Source organism: Anolis carolinensis, chromosome 5 (genome assembly GCF_035594765.1).
Source record: "Anolis carolinensis isolate JA03-04 chromosome 5, rAnoCar3.1.pri, whole genome shotgun sequence".
NCBI classification, from domain to species: domain Eukaryota; kingdom Metazoa; phylum Chordata; class Lepidosauria; order Squamata; family Dactyloidae; genus Anolis; species Anolis carolinensis.
The window spans coordinates 51,847,780-51,873,343 of NC_085845.1; the positions used below are offsets into that span (position 1 = coordinate 51,847,780).

General features: G+C 37.5%; 1 protein-coding gene across 1 annotated transcript in view; it reads left to right on the plus strand.

Annotated features, from left to right (window-relative positions):
* Positions 1–25,564, plus strand: part of gucy1b1 (guanylate cyclase 1 soluble subunit beta 1) — a 74,443-nt gene that overhangs the window by 20,863 nt on the left and 28,016 nt on the right. Inside the window, exons 3-5 of the mRNA XM_008111932.3 lie at positions 14,277–14,377; positions 15,172–15,290; positions 20,866–21,063. Coding sequence (XP_008110139.2) covers positions 14,277–14,377; positions 15,172–15,290; positions 20,866–21,063 — 418 coding nt within the window. The remainder of the gene's footprint in view (positions 1–14,276; positions 14,378–15,171; positions 15,291–20,865; positions 21,064–25,564) is intronic.

Sequence of the window (25,564 nt, forward strand, 5' to 3'; positions counted from 1 at the left end):
GTTTCCAGAGTCCATAAAAACATCACTAGACATTTTAAAAGCAAATATTGGTTTAAGGTTTTCTCAGATCCCTCTCAATGAACAATGTATTCTCCACAATTTTGGCTTTTTGGTTTACAGTAGAGTCTCACTTATCCAAGCCTCGCTTATCCAAGTTTCTGGATTATCCAAGCCATTTTTGTAGTCAATGTTTCCAATATATCGTGATATTTTGGTGCTAAATTTGTAAATACAGTAATTACAACGTAACATTATGGTGTATTGAACTGCTTTTTCTGTTAAATTTGTTGTAAAACATGATGTTTTGGTACTTAATTTGTAAAATCATAACTTAATTTGATGTTTAATAGGCTTTTCCTTAATCCCTCCTTATTATCCAAGATATTCGCTTATCCAAGGTTCTGCTGGCCCATTTAGCTTGGATAAGTGAGACTCTACTGTATCTGCAAATGGCAAAGGAAACGAAAGCTACAATAACAGTACTGCCATGCCAGATATGTTGGGATTTGTTTTGAGATGCACATTAATCTGAATCAAGTTGACATTTTAAATACTCATTTGAAATGGCTACCTGACAGTATTCCATTCAACAGCATGACTATTCGTGCACAATAGTGGCAAACAGCCCAACAGAAACAATGGCTGCCATGGATGTGTATTTTTAATGGGATGTGTTTAAAGCGGTAAACATGGTCTCAGGAAAAAGTTTAATTGCGAGAGACACAGTTTCTGTGCCATACTTCATTGTTCGTGACAGCATGGTGTATAACTTGTTCCAGAGAAACTCAGTGTTATTTACATCTGGGATGATTTGTAGCATTTTCTTTCCACTCCCCCCCCCCCCCCCCCGCATATCAATTCTACTTTTACAATTGTTCTCTTGAGAGCATTCCCGATAAACAAGCTCTTCCTCTTTATATTAAAAATTAATGGCTGAGAATTTCGTAGTGAGTAGAATATGCATTATTATCTAGATAAAATGTTAAGAGTTTCTTGTCATAAAATTGAAATCTTCCAACACTGCCATAAATCACTGAAGGAGAAATGCTGCTTGCTAAACAGAGAAATCAGTGTCTGCTTTTTATATAGATAGTTTCACATTGAAATAGCCATGTAAACAACCCCACAAAAGTTACTGTCATGCATGTGGCTGGCTGGCACAAGGATGAGATGGAAAGGGTGAATTTTTTCTTGTAGCAACTTCTTTCATTTCTATATTAGGGCGCTTCTAGACAGCACCAAAATCCGCATTTTAAATCTAAGACAAAAAATCCTGGAACCTGACACACAGACTTGTCAGTCCCAGGATATAGTTCCCTGTCACCCTCAGATTTTTCCTCTGTGAATTTTTTTTTAAATCACTCCGTTATGTGCTGGACTGTATATGCACACATGCAAATATTTTAATATAAACACAAGCAGATTTCTATGTGCGTATGGTACAGCATACCAAACTTTCTTTGGATCTCTCTCATCCCCCCAATTCTTAATTCAATCTCCATTTAAGATTATAAACTGTAAAATAAAGAGTTTCAGGCAGTTCTAATTGCTCTCCATTTGTGCTTCCTTTGAACCACCTGCGTGTGTGTTTGACAGCCTGATCAGCTGATCAGCTGTTTTGGGCTTCTCAAAAGTACAGGTGCAATGAAGCAATCTACACTGGAGGAGGGAAGGAAAGCATGTGTTTTGCATGACTTCAAGGATATACAGTCATGCAAAGGTGCGCTTTTTTCAGGATGTATCGGGTTATAAGCGCACCTTTTTAACACATACGTTTTACCTCCCGCACTTTGGCTAAATGTCTTTTAGGCACCCACCCTTTTAACCCAGTTACTTCCTGGGTTTTACAGCATATGTAGAAGGGCCCTTAGTTACAGAGGAAGGATGGAATATTGTATTGTGGTCTTCATGCGCTTGCCCTCTCGCTCACCTTCATGAAGTTCCTTGCACTCAGCTTCATATCTATGGCAAGCAGGTTAATTCTCAAATGCAAGATGGATTCTGAGAGTAAATAATGAGGAAAACTCTCAAATTGGTGTGAACTTGTTTGGAAATAGTATTGAGACCCCTCGCTAGATTTATTGGGTTGTGAAAGTTGGGTTCCTTGCAAGTTTGGCTATAAATCTGTTTTGTTTTTTTTTCAGTTGGAGCAGTTTTGTTTACAGAATGCTCTTGCATGATTATCATTCTTCCAAAGTTAAGAACTTTTAAAGTTCCATTGTTTTTTGGTGGGAAAGGTAAGCGTGCATTTAGATCTCTTCCACTGGCTTTAATCATTAACACCAGTTGAAGAGATTTAAATATATGATTAACTCCCCCTACAAAAAAACCAAAAAAAAAACCCTCCAGGACTTATAAGGTTCTTAATTAACTTAGATAAAATTTAAAAATTATTTTAAACAATTTCCTTTTTCAAAAAAGGCGTGGACCTCTAGCAATTTCAAAATGCAGAATGTTGTTCCCTACCCCTGCTTTAATGTGACTTAAATGCACTTATACATCAACTGGATCACATCGGTTGTTAAAGCAATAATGCCAGCATGATCTGCACACTATCTTCTGTCCTAGACCAAAAGGAGAAAAATGCAGCCATCTCAACACATTTGTGGGTTTAACATTTGCAGATTTGGTTATTCAAAGATTACTATGTTTGCCATCACCTGCACCACTGCCCCAAATGTGATTAAATAAAAATATGTATAAAATTTTCTTTAGACAGCGTAAGTTGTGGTGGCGCAATGAGTTAAACCTTTATGCTGGCTGGACAGCTGACCTAAAAGTTGGGTTGCTGACCTGAAAGTTGTCGATTTGAATCTGTGAGACGGGCTTAGCTCCCATTTGTCAGCTCTGGCCTGTGGGAATATGAGAGAAGCCTCCCAGCAGGATGGTAACACATCCAGGCATCCTCTGGGCAACAACTCTGTAGATGGCCAATTCTCTCGCACCAGAAGCAATTTGCAGTATGTCTCCAGTCGCTTCTAATACGATAAAGAAAAGTGTGATTCTATTGTCAAGATTTGTGCTGGATAATTTAGAAATGCCTGAGTAAAGAAAATTATCGTCCCCCCCCCCCCCCACTTTTCTGTGCTTCTATCCACTGTGAAAGTTGATTCTCAACTGTATGTATCTACTGGAAGCTAGCAATCTGGTGTAAGGTATAAACAAGGGGAAAGACAGACAGTGGCTGTATACTACCAAAAAGGTTTCGTAATAACTCTCCATGGTTTAGTGTAATTGAGATGCGATTAGTCTCCCCATGGGCTTGGAAACCTTCTTCTCCTTCAGCCTGGCTGGGAAGAAAAGTTGACAGCTTTTGTCTTTCTTTTTGCTTAACCTTGCTTTGCCATTTTGTATGAAGTGACAAATTATTCATAGCTCATTTTTTTGATATGAGTTTAAGCAAATATGTATTATGCTATGTAACTTTTTTTTTAAAAAAAACAACCCTGTTCCTGGTTTGATAGTGTTATTTCCTGCTTAATTGTGCGGTACTTACTTGAAAGTAGTTGTTATACTCTAGAAACTTTGTTTTTGTGGCTGCCACAAACTATGTTGAATTGGTTGAGACTCTGTGAGATATGTATCGAAAAACTATAGGAAAATGTGGTGCAGGATGTGCCACAGAAATAAAGTTTTTGCAGTTTAATAAACCTTTTCTATGTTTTTATGACAGAACCAATTAGGAAATGACATTTATATCCCAGGAACAGAAATCATGTTACATCGTGTTACGAAATGGTTTTTATTTCAGATTAAATTTACCCATTGCCTTTAAGCTAGAATTGTATCATAAACAAGAAAGGGGAGAAGGGAGTGCAAAAGCCCAAAAGAGGATTTTCATGACAAAATATGTTTTATTTTCTGTTGCCACAAATTGGAAACAACTCGAAGGCATAGCACAACAAACATATGTACTGTATTTATATATTTGGGAGGTGGTTATTTCCGTGCAGATGTTCAGTAGTCAGATAATACACATGGTTTGAATAGCAATATGGTCTTTTCTCAAAACTGGGTTTTTTACACAAAACAAATTTTGAGTTATGCAGAATGAGCTATCACTAAGCTTTTTTACTCTTATCTGGAAACCACATCTATGCATTTACTGTGTCTTCTATACATCGGCCTGGCTAGGATGGAGCACACCCTATTTTGAAAAGAAAGGGATAAGGATGACATCAATTGCAAATCACATTGTTTTTCTGTTTGTTTGACTTGGCAGCCATTTTCAAAGAAAACCTCCCACATGTACTTAAAGGCTTGCTACTATACTACATGAACTTCATGAGAAACAAATCCCAGCTGCAGATGAGACTTTTCAAAGATTGCGGCCGCAGGCTAGTTTCCAACCACCATATTAAGAGAATTACCACACAATTTCTGTTGCTAATATCTCTGTGGTGAAAGCATAGAATTTGCATACAAATTCCAATACTTCACCCTAGTTATCAGTAAATTGTGACGGCATGTTTACAATAGTCAAAAGTTAGAAAGTACAGATGAAGCAAAGGAATGTAGTTTTTAAACAAAATACAGCACGCACAAATCTGATCCCCTGGCAAACAAAACCATTAGATTACCATAAATTGGTTTGAGTTTTATTTTATTTTGCTGATTGGTGTGAAACCTTTAGCCAAGGCTAAGGCCCCTTCCACACAGCTGAATAAAATCCCACATTATCTGCTTTGAACTGGAATATATGGCAGGATGGACTCATATAACCCAGTTCAAAGCAGATATCGTGGGGTTTACTGCCTTGATATTTTGGGATATAGGGCTGTGAGAAAGGTCTCTAAGAGAGAGTTTGGAAAAGTTACTTTTTGGGACTGCAGTGATCAGAACCTCACAGCCAGTGGCCAGTGACCAAGGTATTGTTAAAAATTATGTACAGCAAATAGTTACTTAAGTTGGGATTTTAAAAATTCAGATATTTTGAAATGACAGAAAAATCTCCCTCACCCAAATGGGGAAATGAATGGAAATTTGAACAAACATTCATGACAAAATACTATCATTTATAACTTTGCAAGTTGACCTTTAGAAGTTGAAATTTTGAGGAGAAAAATATTTTCATTTTAAATTTTTTATGCTAGTTAAGCATTATGCAAAGGCATGTACATAAAGGATTTCTGTTTATTTATGTAATATTAGGATTCCTGTTCAGTAGAGCTTTCTTGTAAATAAAGGTACATTGGGATGCAGGCATCAGGAGAGGCAGGTAGTAAATAAAATGCATTATTATTATTATTATTATTATTACTATTATATGTTATTATAAAAGTGTATAAATGCATTGGTTTATGCAAACAAAAAGTAATTCTACTTAACAGAATGAGAGAGTAGAATCTGCAAAGCCCTGATCCTGAATCTATCACTCTATTCCAATCTTTATACGTATTCTTAACTATTCAATTATATTTATAGCGATTTTTTTTATTGTGCCAGAAGCAGATTTAGTCACTTTTGGTGTGAGAGAATCGGCTGTCTACGAAGATGTTGCTCAGGGGACGCCTGGATAATAATATAATAAATCTTTTTTTGTACCCTGCCAGGGCAGCTTCCAAAAGCACTGCAAGTGCTGCATATGACAACAACACTAAATTATAAATACATAACATAAGTATAAAAACAACAATACAAATAAAATCCCAGTAAAAATTGAAAGCATTATAAAATGTCCTAAAACACAGTAAAACCTGTGAATAAGCTGGCTATATGCAATAACAATGTGTGAAGTGAGTTGCTCAACAAGATGGCCAGATTACACAGGGTCAAAGGCCTGTCTGAAGAACCATGTTTTGAATGGCTTGAAGGGTAGAGGCTAGTCTTTTTTCTTTAGGGAGGGCATTCCAGAGCTGGGGAGCTACCACTGAGAAGGCCCTCTCTCTCGTCCTCACCAACTGTATTTCAGACAGAGGAGGGACCGAGTTACAGGCCTCCCCAGCAGATCTCAATGCCTTCACTGAAGATGCAGTCTCGAAGATAGGCTGGATCTGAAGTGTATGTTTTACCATCATGTGGGAGGTTTCTCTCATGTTCCTGCATGGAAAGCTAGGGTGACAGATGGGAGCAATATCACGTGGTCTAACTATTTAGCCAGATTGGTATTTTGGTCTGCAGTCCCTGTTCTTATCAGTGGGAATTGCTGTACTTTTTCTGTGTTCCCAAGAGGAGTTTTCAGTATCATTACCATTTGAAATTAGTAGTGTCCAGTATATTTAAAAACAAACAAAAGTCAATTTTCCCATGGAAAATGCAGACATCATATGAAATAAAAATTAAAAAGCTCTGTTGGGTTTGGCAACCTACATGCAAGAATGCTATACTTCCTGCTATCTTTATTTGTGTCAAGTTATTTTCAGCCATGTAGTTTACAGACAAATTCCCCAAAGTATTTCTTTAATTTTTGAGTTGTAGTGTAAAACCAAACTTTCATTACTTATGACAAAATTCACAGTGAGTGGAGCATGTTTATGACTAGCCTATAATTTTATTATCATGATGATTTTTATTTCTATACAAAGAGACTCAAAGACACTAATGTTGCCACTTGAATGTTACAAATTAGACTGCATTTGTAGGATGAGAAAAAAATGTTTGTGTGTGTGAAATGAAAATGAGAAAGCGGGAGGAAGGAGATGATGAAGGAGAGAAAACATAGAATATTAATAATTGGTTATAAAGTTGTCATGCTGCACTTTTTAAAGCAATATATTTCTCTAATTGTACCTTTTTTGTGAGCCGCCCTGAGTCCTCTTTGTGATGAGAAGGATGGGATATAAATGCAGTAAATAAATAATTTTCTCCTGACTTTGCAATCCGATTTTTCTTTAAGTAATGAGAAAATTCCTTTGAAAATGGGTATTTGCCTATCAGCTGACAAATCTGCACTTTCAAAGTGCTTCACCTGCTTGGATGGAGTTTGTCCCCAAATGAGTTTCAGCCTTTTGCAAGTTCTGATTATGCTGGCATGATCCCTGCTCACAAAATACTCTCACTATGGCTATATGAACTGGAGTTTAGAAGTGACATGCTGATTAACACATTTATTTGAGGTCAATGAAGAAGGAAACAGTGGCACTCATGTTATGATTACCAAAATGTTGTCTTTGTTGGTGCATGTCTGTGTGTGTAACAAATGACAGGCTTAAATTTTACTTTGTGGGGAGTAGTGCTTCTCATTATATATGAGATAGCCAGAGATATCTCCCTCCTCCCTATTTTTATATTTTAAACAAAGGCCCACTGCCAGAGAGCAGCCCAGGATACCACTGCTTCTGCTCCAAAATAGTAACGGTTTGGAGTGCCTAAGCAACACGAAGATGACCTCTCAGGAAGTGCGGTTAGCAGTTGCCAGCCGCGCTTCCTGCTGTTGCTGTTAGATTTTTCTAGTATTTATTTTGTAATGGAAGAAGGTTTCAGTTCTTCTTTAAAAGTTTAAAAATAGTAAGATGGGGAACACCACTGGTTACCTGGTAAGGAAACAGACAAAACTCCCTCCCCCATGATTAAAGTAATACACTGCAAACAATTGCTGTGTGCTTTAAGGTCATTTCTGACTTTGAACTACCCCGAGAAGAACCTAACATTGGCGTTTCTTGGAAATATTTGTTCTGATGCCTTTGCCTTCGTCCGAGGCTGAGAGTATGTGACTTGTCCAAGGTCACTCAGTGGGTTTCCATGACTCAGCAGGTAATTGTATCCTAGTTCCAGGGCCATAGTCCAATACTCAGACCACTAGATTTGATCCTAGATCCATTTTTAGCCATTCCTTTCAGCCAGTTCGGCTCCTTTGGTATGATCCGGTATCCATAATGGCAAGGGCCTAGCCATCACGGATTCCCATCCAAAAAAGGGACCATGTGGCAGCTGATCACGGACCCTCCTCCCCTATTCAGCATCACAGTTGAATTGTTTTGATTCTCTTTTATTTTCCTCATTCTTTTTATTTAGTGGGACTGACTGGGAGTTGGCGATCTGAGGGACTGTGGGTGGGATGTGCACGCACATGCTTTTGGGGATTTGGAGAGTTACCCTTTTAACTTTTTCCCCTTCTCTTTCACTCCTTCAGAAAATACATCTAAAAGATGATGATGATGATGATAATAATAATAATAATAATAATGATAATAATAATTAATAGTAATCCCAGCAAACAAAAATAGATACTCTTCCCCTCCTCTAGAGCAGAAAGTAGAAACAGCTTAAACCCTATTGCTGACACCCAGGCTCCCTTGAAGGGAAAAAAAAGAAAGGCTCCCAGGGGAAAGGGCAGCCTCATAAGTTCCCCATTGCCACCAATGGGCTGAAAAGAACCATTTTTTTGGATGTGGAACAAAAGCACCCAATGGACAGCACACCCATTTTTGGGAGATGCGTGAAAACAAATATGGGGTTTTCCAGTAACTGGCAAGCAGAAACAGATAGCGATTCACCCAAAATGCACAAGCCTACAAACCACTACACCATGTTGGCTGTCATTTATAATATTTACTGTAACACAAAACTGTTTGTATACATTATTAATTATTAAAAATAATATTTTGATTACCAACTGTGTTGGTGCATAATTTTAAATTGCCATTTCCCTTTTAAAGTTCTGATAAGAATATCCAATGCAAGAGTACTTTTGTTTCTCCATTTGTTTTGGACTATATGTCTATGCACTCACCATTTGCCATCCTGAATGAGGCTTCTGTTAGTTGCAATTCAAAATATCTGAAAGGCCCAAAGTTGCATGTTTTTCTCCTATAAGCATGCCTGTTCAACCCAAGGAAGTAAGAAAATCCTCTGCAAGCTCATGCCATAAAACAAAGTAAATGCATCACCTCACCCCCCTCCGGCACCCTGATACTTCGAGAGAGACCTTTCCTCCCTGCCATCCAAGTGTGCAAATAGTTTGGCAAAATATTCCAGGCTAACATTAGACCTTAAAAATACTTGTACTTAGCCTTAGACTGTTTGCAGTACAAAATTGTGGGATTGTGTCATTATAGCTTACTATATTTAGCAGCCCCAAAAATGTTAGATATAAACAGTCTGTGGCAATTCCTTTTATCTTCACATTGGAAATATATTTCAGTGCCATTTTTATACCAGTACATTTGTTTGGGATGGGGATGTCTATAGGTTGAATACATTAGTGACAAAGTAAATAAAATAAATTACAAAACAAATAGTACATAGCTCATTGGTGTATCTTTTCCTTGCACCATACAAATCAAATTCATATGCTTTTTTTTAAACAAACAAACAAACATCCATAATATATAGTTTAGATCAGATCCATGGGACTTTGAGCTCAATGTAATGCATACGTCTTGTCCCCAAGTGTTATGCTGTTTTGAGGGCTACCAGTGTTGTTGCTGAGAAGTTACTTGTACCTCTCTCATCATTTTATTCTCTCCAGCTATGTGGATTAAACATTGGTTTACTTCACACTCCTAGATATAGCAATACACCTAGCACATGAAAAAGCCTAAGAATTGATGGGAAAAATCCATCACGCAAGTAAAATAGATCCAAAGTACATTAAATTTTATTAGATAAAATGTTTTGTTTAAATGATTTGCTGTCAGGTTAATGCTTCACAGACTACAAATAAAATTATTGTTGCTTAGGAACAGCTATGAATATTTTTTCTGAATAGCATGGTTGATTAGCCTTAATAGCATTTTGAATTGTTATTTAGTTTATGGACATGTATCCATCAGTTTTTCTTTTTGGATGAACGCAAAATCTCTTTATTCCTCTGGAATTACTTAAAATGAGTGCTTAATGATTGCTTTTCTCAGCACCTCTTTTTTTAAATCTAAAGGACAAGCATACAGCAGATGCCTACTTGGAAATCTCATTGATATCAGTGGAGGTAATTTCCAGGTAATTCTGGCTCCACTGATATCAATAAGCAGCTTTAATTAGTTAAGGTTAATTCTTATATAACTTGATTAATCAGTATCCTGAAAAAGCAAGCTTGGTTTTTCATCAATATGTGATCTAGAAGCTGCTTTTTCCATTCTTAACTAGTGGTTCAATAATATTTAGGGCTAAAGACACAGAAGACCTTGAAAAATATATGTTATTTCAGGCACAAAAATGCTACCTGTTGTTGTAAGCGTAGGAAGAATATAAACTTTGATGTTATGTCATAAGACAGTAAAATATTTTGGTTCTGAAGTCATCACATGATATGACAAACAGTCTTAATTCTTAAAATGCTTTCCAAGTATTGCATACATATCAGATGAAGAAACTCCACTTAAGAATTCATTGTGAACATGGGTGTGCTGTTAGAAAAGTGAAGACAAGACAAACTCATTGTATCATTCACATATACTGGTAGCTGATAGAGGGTGATAGATATTAACACAAATAGTCTGTTATGAGGAGATCTAGAATTAGGCACAGATGTCATGATGTGGAATCACATTATGCAAAAGATTGAAAACACCCCGGGAAAAAAGCTATCCAAGAGCTCATGCCTCAATGAAAAACCTCAAGAGTTGAACTTGTACAAATTTGCAATTTTATAATGGACAAAAATGAGTCCGGTTTTGTTCCAGCCTATTTTCTATGAATTCCTGAGACTTTAAATGACAGTTTAAACCCAGGCCTAGAGATGGATTATGTTTATGTCCAGGACCTCCTGACAGAGGCAACAGTGAATACTCTTCTCAGTTTCCTTTATGTTTGTTCTTCCTATACTCCGGAACTCCTATACTTATTACTTACTGATGATATTGTGAATACGGTTGTGACTGTCACCACAGAAAACCCCTTTTCTTAATTACAGATCCCAGCAGAGGAGGAAGCTTTGCCCATGCCATATTTCAAACAGAAAAAGAGAGACAGACAAAACTCCAGGAATGAATGATCCATGACTGGATGTGGATACCACCAGCTTTACAAGGCATGAAAAAGAGAATCAGAACAGCTCAGGAATTACTGAGACAATTGACTGTTTGGGGAAACATTTAATAACAGTAGACTACATGTACATTAAATAAATGATAATGGAGAGAAACGATCTCTCACGGTATACATAAATTAACACATGGTTTGAATTTATTTAGAATCAAACAGGAGATATTTTGTATGATGATATAACTCTATACTTTAGAAAATAGTGATCCATAAATCAATATTACATATATACAAAGGCAGACCCCAAGTTATGAATAAAACACATACAGTCTGCACTGTATGTAGATTTCATGCAGTTTGACATGCCTTGAACTACCATAGCTCAATGTTATGGAATCCTGGGAGTTGTAGTTTGATGAGGCACCAGCACTCTTTGGCAGAGATGGCTAAATGTCTTGCAAAACTACAACTCCAGTGATTCCATAACACTGAATCAAACTGGTGTGAATGTGCATTAATTCTACGGTGTAGACTCCGATAGCACAGAGCCATGGTGCCAAATCTGTGTAGAAGCCTAGAATGAATGCAGTTTGGCATCCTTTATTTCCCAGTGCTGTGGGACTTGTAGTTTTCCAAGGCACAGAAGCAGAGAAGGCTCAAGACCTTGGAAAACTGCTTCTCCCAGGAATCCATAGTAAGGAACTGTGTTCATTCAGCAGTGTAGATCAGGTATGGGCAAACTTTGGCTCCTGCTGGTGTTTTGGACTTCAACTCCCACCATTCCTGGCCTCAGGCCCCTTCCTTTTCCCCCTCTTAAAGAAGGAACGCCTAGAAAGGAACACATCTAATTTGTTGACTAACATATACTGTGAATATGAAAGCACCCCAGCTGTATACACATATATGCCTCTGTTTTAAGAGATATTTATGTTGTATATGTGTAGTGTGGGCAGATATTTGAATGGTTGAATAGAGCTACTGTGTTTCAGACAAAGAGCCAAAGGGACAATGTAGAATTCACAATCCAGGTGGGAGACCGATTATGTAAAAGCTATTCATATTAAAATATTCATTCATATGACACAATCTACATATGCAAAATTGAAATAAAGGAAGCTTGTACCAATTCTTCAAAACTAAAAGTAACTGATCTTTGTTAGAAACAAAGGGACTCAAAGCAGCTTACATGGGAACCAAGCCCAATAAAAACAAGGTGACAAATAACATAATTAAAAACATATAATAGTAAAATATATTAAAACAGTAAAGCCAATGAAATATAAAACATCATCAAACATCAAACAACCAGTCAAGAATGGGCATGTGCAAATTTGAAACTAATAGGGCAGGACAAAGGCTTGTTCAAAACTGTAGGTCTGGAGCTGGGAATAAAGTGCTAGAGATCCAACAAAAATATTAGGGTTAGGTAGACTTAATAATTAGCTAAACCATTATTCAAAGGCACATTGGAACATCCAAGTCTTAAAGTCTTTCCAGAAGGTGGACAGGGTAGGGGTTAATCTAATCTCCCAGGGGAGACAGTTTCAGAGCCAGGGGGCCACCACCGAGAAGGCCCTCTCTGTCGTCCCCACCAACTGTGCTGGTGATGGAGGTGGGAGCGAGAGAAGGGCCTCCTGGGAAGAGCACTTGGGCTGGTTCATAGAGGGAGATATGGTTGGTTTCGGTACATGCTTGGTTTTTCCAGCTCAAAGGGAAATATATTTAGAGAAGTGAATATTCACCTACATGTCCCAACCTCCCAAACTCTGCTGGTTCCCATAATTGCATTGTATTTTTTGCAAGTGGGAGTGACATGTTCTGCATGGTTCATTGCTGCCTTACCTTACCTCCAGACTAGATGTTTACACAAAGAAAGCAGTAGCTTTTCATGCCATGGTGCTGATTTACAAGGAGAAACAATGGAGGAAGGTGGGGAAAAGTGCAAATATAGCTGGCTTAATATTTAACTCCACATATTGTTGTCCTTATTCGTGCAGCCTTGTAAGAAATAACATTTTCTCCTCTTCCTCTTCTTTAACTCTGATAAAAATGAATACAGTTTGTGGCTTAAATAATTTCTTCAAAAAAAGACACAAGTCCCCATTTTTCTACCCACTCTTCTCTCTCAGTAAACCCACATTTTCACATACAGTATGCATTGCATGGTAATTTAGCTGTAATTCCCAAAATAGCAATTTTCTTGACCGAATTATCAAAAAGTAACAAATAGTCAAAAGAAAAGTATAAAGACAGGGCACTTAAATCCTCCAGAGTCACATCATTTTGCAGAACCAGAATGTATGCATTCTGTACCATTGTCATTTGCACAGTTGTAAATATTTCCCCAATTTTCAGCAACTTGTTTTATATAGTTTTTAACAACAAAATCCCAACAATTGCTTTTTGCCATTGGTAGAATCTCAATTGAAGAAGTGTATTAGTACAGGAAAAATATGTCATTTTTCATTTTCATTTATTTTATTTTTTGTGAGTTTCAATGAAGCAAAATATAAGTGATATGTTATGGTTATCAGTAGGACCATTTAGAAGGATATTTGCATTTTTAAATATATGCAGTATTTTTTTAACCCATTGCCAGTGGCACAATGGGTTAAATCTTTGTGCCGGCAGGACTGCTGACCGAAAGATCGGCAGTTGAAATCCAGGGAGTGGGGTGAGCTCCTGTCTCAGCTCCAGCTTCCCATTTGGGGACATAAGAGAAGACTCCCACAGGATGTTAAAACATTAAACATCTGGGCATCCCCTGGGCAACGTCCTTGCAGATGGCCAATTCTCTCCCACTAGAAGCGATTTGGAGTTTCTCGTCACTCCTGACACAATAAGAAATTCAAAGGAACTCTGACTGGGATTAGAAAATACCCCATCAGTCACTCTGTGAAAAATAAAATATAATACAAAATGTAAAATAAAAAAAATATGGTGTCTGAAGATTAACGCATAATTCTATCAAAACATGATTTCAAAGTGAATTTTATATGTTTAAAATTCATTTTACTCTATGTGAGTTTGAAAATCAACTTAGCTGCTAACATTCTCGATTCCGTAAGCCAATACTATACATGATGTTGCTTGTCTGTATTAATAGTGTACATAAAATCTAACCCTTCTCTTCCTAAATGTTAATAAATCGATACGTTTTGCATTTTTCAACAAAGACCAACATTTCTACTCTTGTGATATTATTTTCTAATTCTGACCAATTAATATTTTATTTGCTAATAGCTTTCATAATTTAATTCCTTTTTCCTTTATATGATCACTATTTTATGTTTTTTCCCTACTTCTAGCATATTTTTAGTCTTTTTACCTACTGAGCCCAGGTTATTCCAAGTATTTTGACATATTCAACCATGTATATAATTTTATACTTTTCCCTCTGTGCTTTGTTCTAGACGAGAAGCCCAGTTGGACGAAGAAGGGCAATTTCTAGTCAGAATTATTTATGATGACTCCAAAACATATGATTTGGTTGCTGCAGCAACTAAAGTTCTCAGTAAGTAAATTTTGCTTTTCTTTAAGGTTAATTCTTAAGGAAAAACTGAAGCTCAAGTACTTAGGATATGACATTCTTTGGTTTACATTAATATTTCAGTGGTGCCAGCCCACACAAAATAACAAAACAACATATATAGTTCAGACAGTGCGATTTGTTTTTCATGCAACTGCAGTGATGCTATTGAAATGGTGGCTTTATTACCCAATGCAAGGGCTACTAGACTACTATGAAGTGTGTTTTCATTACAATGCAAATGTCAACTACAATTGACCACAGAAAAGAACGTGTAAATTTCTCCTTTTCCCAGATGTGTTTTTAGTACTTGGGCAATTTTTATGAAGGCTTCTTTATGCAAAGATAGAGAATATTTTAGTTTTGAAATTGACTATTTTCCTAAGGAGCCGCTCTATGTAATGTGAAATGTTTTACATCCCAGTGACCTTCTGTCAAATCAAGCCTGCAAAACATGCGGCCCAAGGGCTTCCCCCTTGTTGGTTGGCCCTTCCAGAACCTGGAATAATTTAAAAGAGAATTTTCAATCTGCAGGATTTTTGTTTGTCAAGAAAGTTATAACGGGTGGGCAATAACTTGTGTGCCTCTCATTTGTAATTTGTCAAGTTGCTTGGGATAGGTGGGCTGTTGTTTGTTTTATTCCTTTTGCTTTTTTCCATACCTTTGGTCACTTAATGCTGAATTGACATTATTATTAACAAGGTGATTTGTTAGCTTTGTAAAGCATTTGAGGTGTTGATATCTTTAAATAGTCAGAAATGCTTTCATGTTTTCTCTAGACCTTAATGCTGGAGAAATCCTTCAGATGTTTGGGAAAATGTTTTTTGTGTTTTGCCAAGAATCTGGCTATGACACCATCCTGCGGGTGTTGGGTTCAAATGTCCGAGAATTTTTGCAGGTAAGAGATCTATGACAAAGCATCAGTGGAGAGGCTCCAAGGTAAAGTCAATATGAGTCTACTTTAAAAGGGAAAAAGCGGGTTTTAAATAATAATAATAATAACAACAACAACAACAACAACAACACCAACAACAACAACCTACTACATAATCTGATGGGTATTTACTCAGAAGTCAGTTTTACTTCCACACAAGTGCACACAGGATTCTTTGTTCAGAATCCTCTTGATCCAGAACCAAACTTTTCTTATTTGTGTTTATCTTATTAGAAAAACATTGAGTTTTACTACATTATACTTGTATCATATATAGATAGTTTTTGAAATCCTCATTTAATCTGAAAAGTAACATACTCAAACTTCAATCCTATAATCTTACATGGGAGTAGTCCCATGGGATATGCTTTCAGAATAGAAATGTATATAATTGCTGTCATTCGAGAAAGCATATTTACCAGTGTTCACAAATATAAAAGGTAAAGGTAAAGGTTTCCCCTGACGTTAAGTCCAGTCATGTCTGACTCTGGGGTGTGGTGCTCATCTCCATTTGTAAACCGAAGAGCCGGCGTTGTCCGTAGACACCTCCAAGGTCATGTGGCTGGCATGACTGCCGTTACAAATGTAGACGTGTGGTTATATATCATCATTTAAAGAGGGTAGAATAACAAGGGATAAAAACCGTCATATAGTGAATTCATATAATAGTTTTCATGTTTGTATGTTAGTTTAAATTGTGTGTGTATAAATTTGTAGGTGTGTGTTTTGTTTTTTGTACTTTTGGTGTACAAAAAGTACAAAAAGGAAAGCATGTTTGCCTTTTTGCATTTGTATTATGGGTCATTAAGGCTACAGCTGTAGTCTGAGGCCCCTTCCACACAACTGAATAAAATCCCACATGATCTGCTCTGAACTGGAATATATGGCAGTGTGGACTCAGATAACCTAGTTCAAAGCAGATATTGTGGGATTGTCTTCCTTGATATTCTGGGTTATATGGTTGTGTGTATTTACTAAATCCCATAGTTGTATTTACTAAATCCAAGGAATTCAGTGTTGCTAAGAATACATAAGGCAGATAGAGGGAACACTTTTTAAATCCAGTTTAAACTAATGTAATTACTCATTTTGTATTTTGATTAATCAGTGAAGAAATGGGATGGTCATTTTTTTCCTAATGATGAAATTTGAAGAATCTTAAAGTCATTAATTACGTAGAATTTATTACTTCGTGTCCTTAGAGATATGATGATACTAACGTATTCATAATACAAAATTGCTTACGAGCGCCAAGCTGACTGGGCTCCCATTTTATTGATTTGTTTATCAAAATTAATAAGCAGATTATAGAACTATGTCCATATGTCCAAGTCAGTATGTATAGCAGAAATGAACAAACATTCCAAACACGTATCAGGTATTATTTCACTTTTCCAACTTTCAATTGTTGGAATGACTTTTATTTAAAGAATATGCATTTAGTTCAAGGATATAAGCATGAAAAACCTATCAAAAATAATGTGCCTTTTAAAAAGCTACAGAAAGATCCTTTCTATATAATGGGGAAACTGAAAATATTGCTAATGCAACATGTAAAAGAAAGCCAGCTAGTAGACAAGTGCAATTTGAGACATCCCAAGGGTGTATTTCACATGATTACTGCCCTGAAAATCAATCAAACACAAAGTGGTGGTTAATCTAAGACACTTTAGGGAGCTCTTTATTTGCCTACTCATTTTTTTAAAATAGCAACACAGGATATATTCCTTCACATTTTACAGTACAAAGAAAGGAGTCACACAGAGAAAATGGCCACCAGTATGCCCATTGTTTTACCTCCTTTTTAAAACTACATATATTCAGAACTAGTAAAACCTGAATTTTTGGACTACTTCTTCCATATTCTGTTATGGCCATGCTGGTTATTTATTCTGTGAGCTATAGTGTAAAAGGGATTTCTAGCTCAAACTGACATTTGCATGTTTTTGAACAGCTAGGTTAGCAGAAGCTGGGGCTAACAGTGGGAGCTCACCCGCTCCCCAGATTCGGACTGCCGACCTTTCAGTTAGCAAGTTCAGCAGCCCAGTAGTTTAACCTGCTGCACCATTGAGGGCTCCAGCCAGGGTATAAGACACCCTTTTCCATTCCATCCAACCAACCAGTTGACACTAGTCATTATCTTCATAGAATACAGGCAGTCCACGAGTTATCAACATCAGACTTACAAATAATTGATAGTTAAAATAGGGGGTGAGACAACAGGAAGTGAAAGAAATCTCTCTCATAAGGTAAATTCACTTCTGAAAGAGTTATCATGGGGAAAAAGTGTCTCAACTAAAACTTTCTCAACAGCCCTGGTTTCCACAACAAGCCAAATTTTTCAAAATCCAATTATCACAGGAGAAGAAAGTGAGGCGAGATCTTCTGAACAGGAATACAGAAAGCAAAACAAACACAATAGGGATATTAACCCTTCCCTATGCTACCCAAAGCTTGAGTTCCACTTAGAAATGTACATGTTTGGACTTACATACAAATTTAACTTAAGAACAAAGCTACATAAACTATCTTGTTAGTAACTTAAGGACTGCCTGCATCGCATCTGGAATATTCTGTACTGCTCTGTAGATATTTCATTGCCCAATTGCTATCTCAACCATTTGTCTGAATCAACTCTTCGCCATCCTTGCAAATATTTGTTACATCAAATTGATTCAGGGCTCCTTCCCTTTTAATACCTATTGACTGGAAAAACCATAGCACTGATATTCAAAATTATGCCCTAACTTGTTTTCCCACTCACAGAGGGAGAGATGCATGTCCTTCATATCAATTCACCTGTACTGAAAAATAGAGATAGAAAATGGTGGTTTTAAATGGACAAATAGATAGACATATGCGTTGTTATTCACATCAGTGATGTGCATTCAGGACTAACTTGTCCTGTTTCGTGTCCTGGCTTTTGGTGGGGCCCTGTTCTGTTTTGGTCTGGCCTCCCAAAATCGAGAGGTCAGATATTTGTTCTGTTTTGTTTTACAGGCCAAAAGATGTTTTCTTTTGGCCCAAAGCACCCGGGTCTCGCAGGGCCTGCAGTCGAGTTCCGAGTAAAGAGCGCTCCTTACTCGGCAATCGACTGCAGGCCCTGCAACGCCCGGGTGCATAGGCCCAAAGCCTCCATCCATGGGCCTGGGAGTTTTGGGCATACAGCTGCAGGCTTTGGGCCTACACACCTGGGTCTCGCAGGGCCTGCAATCGATCAATCCAAAAAGCAGGCTTAGAGCTGATACTGGCTCCCGCCTACCTTTTGTTTTGAGTTGGTTTTTGTTCCAGATGAGGCCTTTCCATTTCGTGCCATCAGAATAGACGGTACAGAATGGAAATACAAATGAAACAAATGGAACAAATAGTGCACATATCTCTAATGCGTATTCCAAGTGCCTTTCCACACAGCCATATAATCCAGAATATCAAGGCAGAAAATCCCACAATATCTGCTTTGAACTGGGTTATCTGAGTCTACACTGCCATATATTCCAGTTCAAAGCAGATAATGTGAGATTTTTTTCAGCTGTGTGGAAGGGCACACAGTCAACTCTAAGTCAACTCTGGATGGTTCTACACAGAATATTTAGATCTGTGTGGGGTCTGAGTAGCCTGCAGGCATCTTCCCAATGCACACAAGTTGATGTGATTTAACCCAAGTGAAACCGATTAACGTGACTGCAGTCTGGATGAAAAAACACAGGGCAAAGTCTGAATTCTGCTTTAGGTTTTGGGCTTCCCCCTGTGATTGGACAGTTCGGACACCCACCCCAAATTCCTATGCAAAATGTATGGGCAGGAAAAAAAAAAACCTGGAGTGGCCACTGCCATGCAGCCAGAAATGTCTGCACCCTTAACAAAGTTAAAGATTCCAATAATGATGAAGTATCATGAAATGATAAGAGAAACTTTCAGTGAAAGCAACAAATTGCTATGCAAGGATGGCCCACCTAACTACAATCATGACCTGTGAAATATAATGAGTGTCTAAGATTTCTTTGGATAATAGGTTATTTTACTGCATTTGCTGAGTGTTTACATTTCTTTGATGTTCTTGTTTCATTGCTATATGTACTCCTTTTGGTTGGTTTTAATTTGAAAAAAAATGAGATTTTAGGGGGAAGCTATATCAATGAAAATGTAAAGCAAGTATATTTTCAGAAGTTCTAGGCTGCATACAGCCTCAGAAATTAATTTACTAGGCATTCATTTCCTTTGGAAATCTCCCAAGAGAAGGAGCAGCTGTTGAGACTTTTCATAACTCACAGGAGATGAAGTTCCAGAGTTTTGAGAATTTGCAGATGTTAACAGAGGGCAAAATACATCTTGCACTTTAAAAACCTCTTTGTTCTTCGATAGGAAAGAACATCAGCATCCAAAAAGTAAAAGTGGATAATTTAAAAATATTGAAGGAGTAAGGGGAAAGCAATGCTTGCACTGAAGTCAGATTTGGTACAAGTATTCTTCAAGAAGGTTAACATGTTGCTTTTGTTCCTTTTAAAAAAAGTTCTATTAGTGGGTCTGTAGGAATGAATAGGTTTGGGTTACAAATTGGAATTTACTCGATTTTCTCTTTCTTTTTAGATCCAAATTTATTTTCTTCACATTTTACTCGGCTGCACTTACCCTACATTAATAACATATAAGTCTTGAAATTTTAGTTAAAAAAAATCAACCCTCAAAACCTGGGTCAGTGCATTCACTCGTCTATAGATTAGCGTTGTGCTCTCGGGACTTACCTTGTCTTGTTTTGTGTTCCGGCTTTCGGCAGGGCCCTGTTCCATTTTCGTCTGACCTCCTGAGATCTTCTGGGCTAAAGGATCTGTTTTCTTTTGGGCCAAAGCAGCCAGGCCTACAAGTGCAGGCTTTCGGCCTAGGCATCCGAGTCTCGGCACTCAGCTGTAGGTCCTGAAAGGCCCAGGTGCATAGGCCCAAAGCCTGCACCTGTAGGCCTGGGAGCTTTGGGCTTACGGTGCAGGCTTTGGGCCTACGCACTCGGGCCTCACAGGGCCTGAAGCCGATTGATCCAAAATGCAGGCTTGGAGCCGATACCGGCTCCTGCCTGCCTTTCATTTCAATTGCATTTTTGTTTCAGGCGGGCCTTTCTGTTTCGTGCCATCCGAATGGACGGTACAAAATGGAAACACAAATGAAACAAATACTGCACACATCTCTACAATCTATTAACTCTTATTTTAAAAAGTAACCATCCCCTTCTTTGAGAAGAGTGGCCAAAGGAGAGCCTAAAAGAAGCATTGACACCCTTTGCGCTCTCCACAGTGGCCTTTTTGAATACCTGAATAAGGAAATGGCCAGGGTCAGCTGGCATCCTGAGGGAACATTGGTGCTTTACCCTCTCTGCGGAATGATCATCTTATCCACAAGTAATATCAAAATCCCTAAATTTGGCCATCAAAAACTGTATTTAACTCGTACACAAGGTTGAAAATGAAACTATTGATCTCCTGTAGGCATAGATCTCTATTATAGTATTAGATTCTAACTTTTTTCTTGTTATCAAATAATCTTATTGCAGAACCTTGATGCTCTGCATGACCATCTGGCTACAATATACCCAGGCATGCGTGCCCCTTCCTTTAGGTGCACTGATGCAGAAAAGGGGAAGGGGCTCATTCTGCATTACTATTCAGAGAGAGAAGGTCTCCAGGACATCGTCATCGGAATCATTAAAACCGTTGCTCAGCAAATCCATGGCACAGAAATAGATATGAAGGTAAGCTTTGAAGTAAAGTCTTATCAATAGTTTACATGCTACAAATATTAAGGAAATCATGGTTACCTTAAAAGTTTTTTTCTGCAGGATTTCATACTTGTTATGTTAAAAAAATAACAACATAACAACATAAAAATAACAAAAATAACAATGGAAGAACATCAGTTCTTCCATTGTCAGACAGATAAAGTGCTCTGATATGTAATTCTCATAATTACTCCCTTATTCAAAATTTAAAAATTTGATGTATTGCAGTGTCATTTATTCAATAACCAAAACAAAAACACAGATAAAAAGACATTAAAGGATATAAATGAGAATGGTGTTTACAGGAAATATGGACAACAAATGAATAGGAATGTAGCAATGTAAAACTAAATGAAATACTAGTTGAGTAAAAGGAATACTACTCCTTTTTCCTGAACTCCTAAAACTGAAACTTCGATCAGTTGCAAAGCTCTGCTGCCTGGCCAGTGCCATCATGTTTTCCTTCTACCTGGCCAAAGGTGATACCATTCGTGGAAAGTTTGTATACTTCTATGCTCACAATGTAGACCTTTTCCACATGAGATCTTGCTTTTCATGCATAACTATTTTATGATAGCGTGTTGACCCAACACAGCCTTCCAGTTTGGAATCATAGATTGGTTTATGCTGGAAAAATAAACCTAAATGGCAACAGTGTGACTTAAACTAAACTCCTGTTTTGAGTATGGCAATGTAAATAAGCTGAATTTGCATCAAAAGAAGTGTGACTGGAACAGATAGTTTGGAACAGAACCTTTGTTTAGTCCTCAACGAGGGTTATTTCATCAATGGAGATGGGATAAAATAATAACGCTTCCTCCTCCCATGCTTTTCTCAATATTACACTAGTGGATTGCCAGTCCCATCGTAGTAGGAGTAGGAGACTGGGCCCACTCAGCTCTAGAGATAGGGAAGAGATGACTCCACCCCCAAAGCATTTAATGTTAAGTTGTCAGGGACTTCAACAAATGGAGACCTTTTCCATTTTTTTCTTTTCCTGTTTTAGTTTGTGTTTTTGTGCGCACATGAACATATTGTATGACTCAATTTGTTCTTAATCATAGCTTTAATTGACAGATGTACACAGCCTGCTGACTTCTGTTTTCTAAAAACTCTTTTCCTTGCTGCTCCCCCTGTCTCTCCGCATAGGCTCAGATGCTGGTCTTATTCTGTAAGGTTACACGTTCCTTTTGGAGATTTTAAATTTTTAAATTCCAAAACTTACATACTAGCAAATATTCATAGGAAACACTAACTTATTTCTGAGTACTTGCAAAGTGCTTGCTGTCTATTAATAAAATTTAGGATCAGTTTCCTCCTTTCAGCTTAGAGGTGGTAATATGCTATGATTGCTTATTTATAAGAATAGTTATAAAAAAGCCCTCAGAGGACAGCCATCATCTTGTTTTCATATATATTGGTTTTGTCAACTTAGCACAACTTGCCATTCTGGAATCATAGATTGGTTCCACTTCTCACTATGCATATATATATATCAATATAATTAAGTTGCAAATTTAGAGTTCCTTAAACAGTATAATACACATATTTAATTTGAATAAATGGAAAAGACGGACATTCTTTCCTACTCCACAAATCAGTTAAAAAGTCATAAAGTGATTTTTTCTGTTGCTAATTTAATTCTGTTTTATAGGGAACAGTTCTGAACACTGCAGCCATTTTTCCTGAATATATTAGTTTAGTTTGGGCTATTTTTATAGACCAACTAGCTGTGCCCGGCCACGCGTTGCTGTGGCGAAGTCTGGTGGTATGGGAAATAAAGTATTGAGGAATTGGTGGTAGTTAAGGTAAAGGGTAAAGGTTTTGCCCTGACATTAAGTCCAGTCATGTCTGACTCTGGGGGTTGGTGCTCATCTCCATTTCTAAGCCCAAGAGCCGGCGTTGTCCGTAGACTCCTCCAAGGTCATGTGGGATGACTGCATGGAGCGGCGTTACCTTCCCGCCGGAGCAGTACCTATTGATGCACTCACATTGGCATGTTTTTGAACTTCTGGGTTGGCAGAAGCTGGGGCTAACAGTGGGGGCTCTCTCCGCTCCTCCAATTCAAACCTGCAGCCTTTCGGTCCAGAAGTTCAGCAGCTCAGCGCTTTAACATGCTGTGCCATCAGGGGATATTATATCCTAAAGGTTGTGAATATACAATATTTCTGATTGTTTTTTTTGTCTGTTGGAGGCAAGTATGAATGCTGCAATTAGGAAAAATGATTAGGATGTAATGGCCTTGCAGATTTAAAGCCTGGCTGTTTCCTCTGAGTGAATTTTTTGTTGGGAGGTGTTAGCTGGCCCTGATTGTTTCCTGTCTGGAATTCCCTTGTTTTCAGAGTGGTGTTGTTTGTGATATTTTATGTGCTTCTACTGTCTGTGGCCCTGAGAAAACAGAGGATTTGCCAGACTTTGATGATGGGAATACTTTGTTGGGAGGTGTTAGCTGGCCCTGATTGTTTCCTGTGTGGAATTCCCCCGTTTTCAGAGTGTTGTTCTTTATTTAGTGTTCTGATTTTAGAGATTGTATTGTTCTGTTTTATTGTACCACATTAATTTTTATATATTCTGATTTTAGTGTTTTTGAATACTTGGAGCCAGATTGTATTCATTTTCACGGTTGACCGCAACACAATAATAATAATAGTAATAATAATGACTTTGGTAATGCACAGTGCTTCACTCCCTTCTCAGCTTCCTTTCTGGAAGAATCCTTTCTTGGGAGGTGTTAGCTGGCCCTGATTGTTTCCTTTGTGGAATTTCCAATTTTCCTGCTTTCAGACCGTTGGTCTTTATTTACTGTCCTGGTTTTAGAGATTATATTGTTCTACATTATTCTATCCCAGTAATTATTTCATATTAAAGTAGAATCTCACTTATCCAACATTCGCTTATACAATGTTCTGGATTATCCAACGCAGTCTGCCTTTTCGTAATCAGTGTTTTTGTAGTCGGTGTTTTAAATTCATTGTGATATTTTAGTGGTAAATTTGTAAATACAGTACAGTAGAGTCTCACTTATCGAACATAAACGGGCCGGCAGAATGTTGGATAAGCAAATATGTTGGATAATAAGGAGGCATTGAGGAAAAGCCTATTAAATATCAAATTAGGTTATGATTTTACAAATGAAGCACCAAAACATTGTGTTATACAACAAATTTGGCAGAAAAAGTAGTTCAATACGCAGCAATGCTATGTAGTAATTACTGTATTTATGAATTTAGCACCAAAATATCACGATATATTGAAAACATTGACTACAAAAATGCGTTGGATAATACAGAACATTGGATAAGCGAGTGTTGGATAAGTGAGACTCTCCTGTAATTACTACATAACATTACTGCACGTGGAACTACCTTTTCTGTCAAATTTGTTGTATAATATGAGGTTTTTGGTGCTTAATTGGTATAACGATTACCTAATTTGATGTTTAATCGGCTTTTCCTTAATCCCTTCTTATTATCCAATATATTCACTTATCCTGCCGGCCTCTTTATGTTGGATAAGTGAGACTCTACTGTATATTGATAATCTTATATTATCTGCTTAGAACTGGATTATATGAGGCCCCTTCTTCACAGCTGTATAAAATGCACACTGAAATAGATTATATGGCAGTGTGGAGTCATGATAATCCAGTGCAAAGCAGATAATATAAGATTATAAATGGGTTATATAGCTGTGTAGAAGGGCCTTGAGTCTACACTGCCAGTGCAAATTAGATAATCTGTGGAAGAAGCCTAAGTGAGGCCTAAATCTGCCTGTCCCCTAACTGAACCCTGGCTGTCCTTTGGCTGAATTGGTTGCTAGGCGACCAAGTGGGCAGAGATTAGCCCTCTAAACTGGCAGCCATTGGATAAAAACAATTATTGCTCTCTCTCTAATTAGGACTTTATTTTTCTTTTCTTTTTGTTGTATCAACCCTGAGGCGTGGGTGATGGGTTGTGTTGTTAAATTTCGAGGTTGGGGGGCCTGTACTTTTGTTGTTTTGTGGGTCGCCGTGATGCCATCACTCTTTTATATATATAGATATAGAGGCCAAATAGAAGTCAAAGCATGGCTAATCTCTCAAGCCAGGAAGTTGTGGCATGCGCTATAGAAAAGTGAAACTTTATAAAGGTATTAGCTGGTTTGATCTGCAAACATTTTCTTTGCAGTGTGTTCTAAACAGATAAGACATTAAAGAGAAAGAAATTATTTTGTATCTGAACAGAATTTGCAGAGTGCAACTATGGTAACTTTTGATGAAGCGCTCATCAATGTTGTGTCTTTTTAATAGCTGTCATTGATCCAAACTGCAGTAATTGAACAGAGTTAAATATAGCTTGGAGCTTTGTTCCAGTTGTCTAAACCAGAGACGTAACATCTTTTCAGACTGAATTGGCTTCACTGTCTTTGGTTATATAAAATAGATAATACTAATGCTAAGACTGATACTGTTACTATTATTGCTACTTGTACTAGT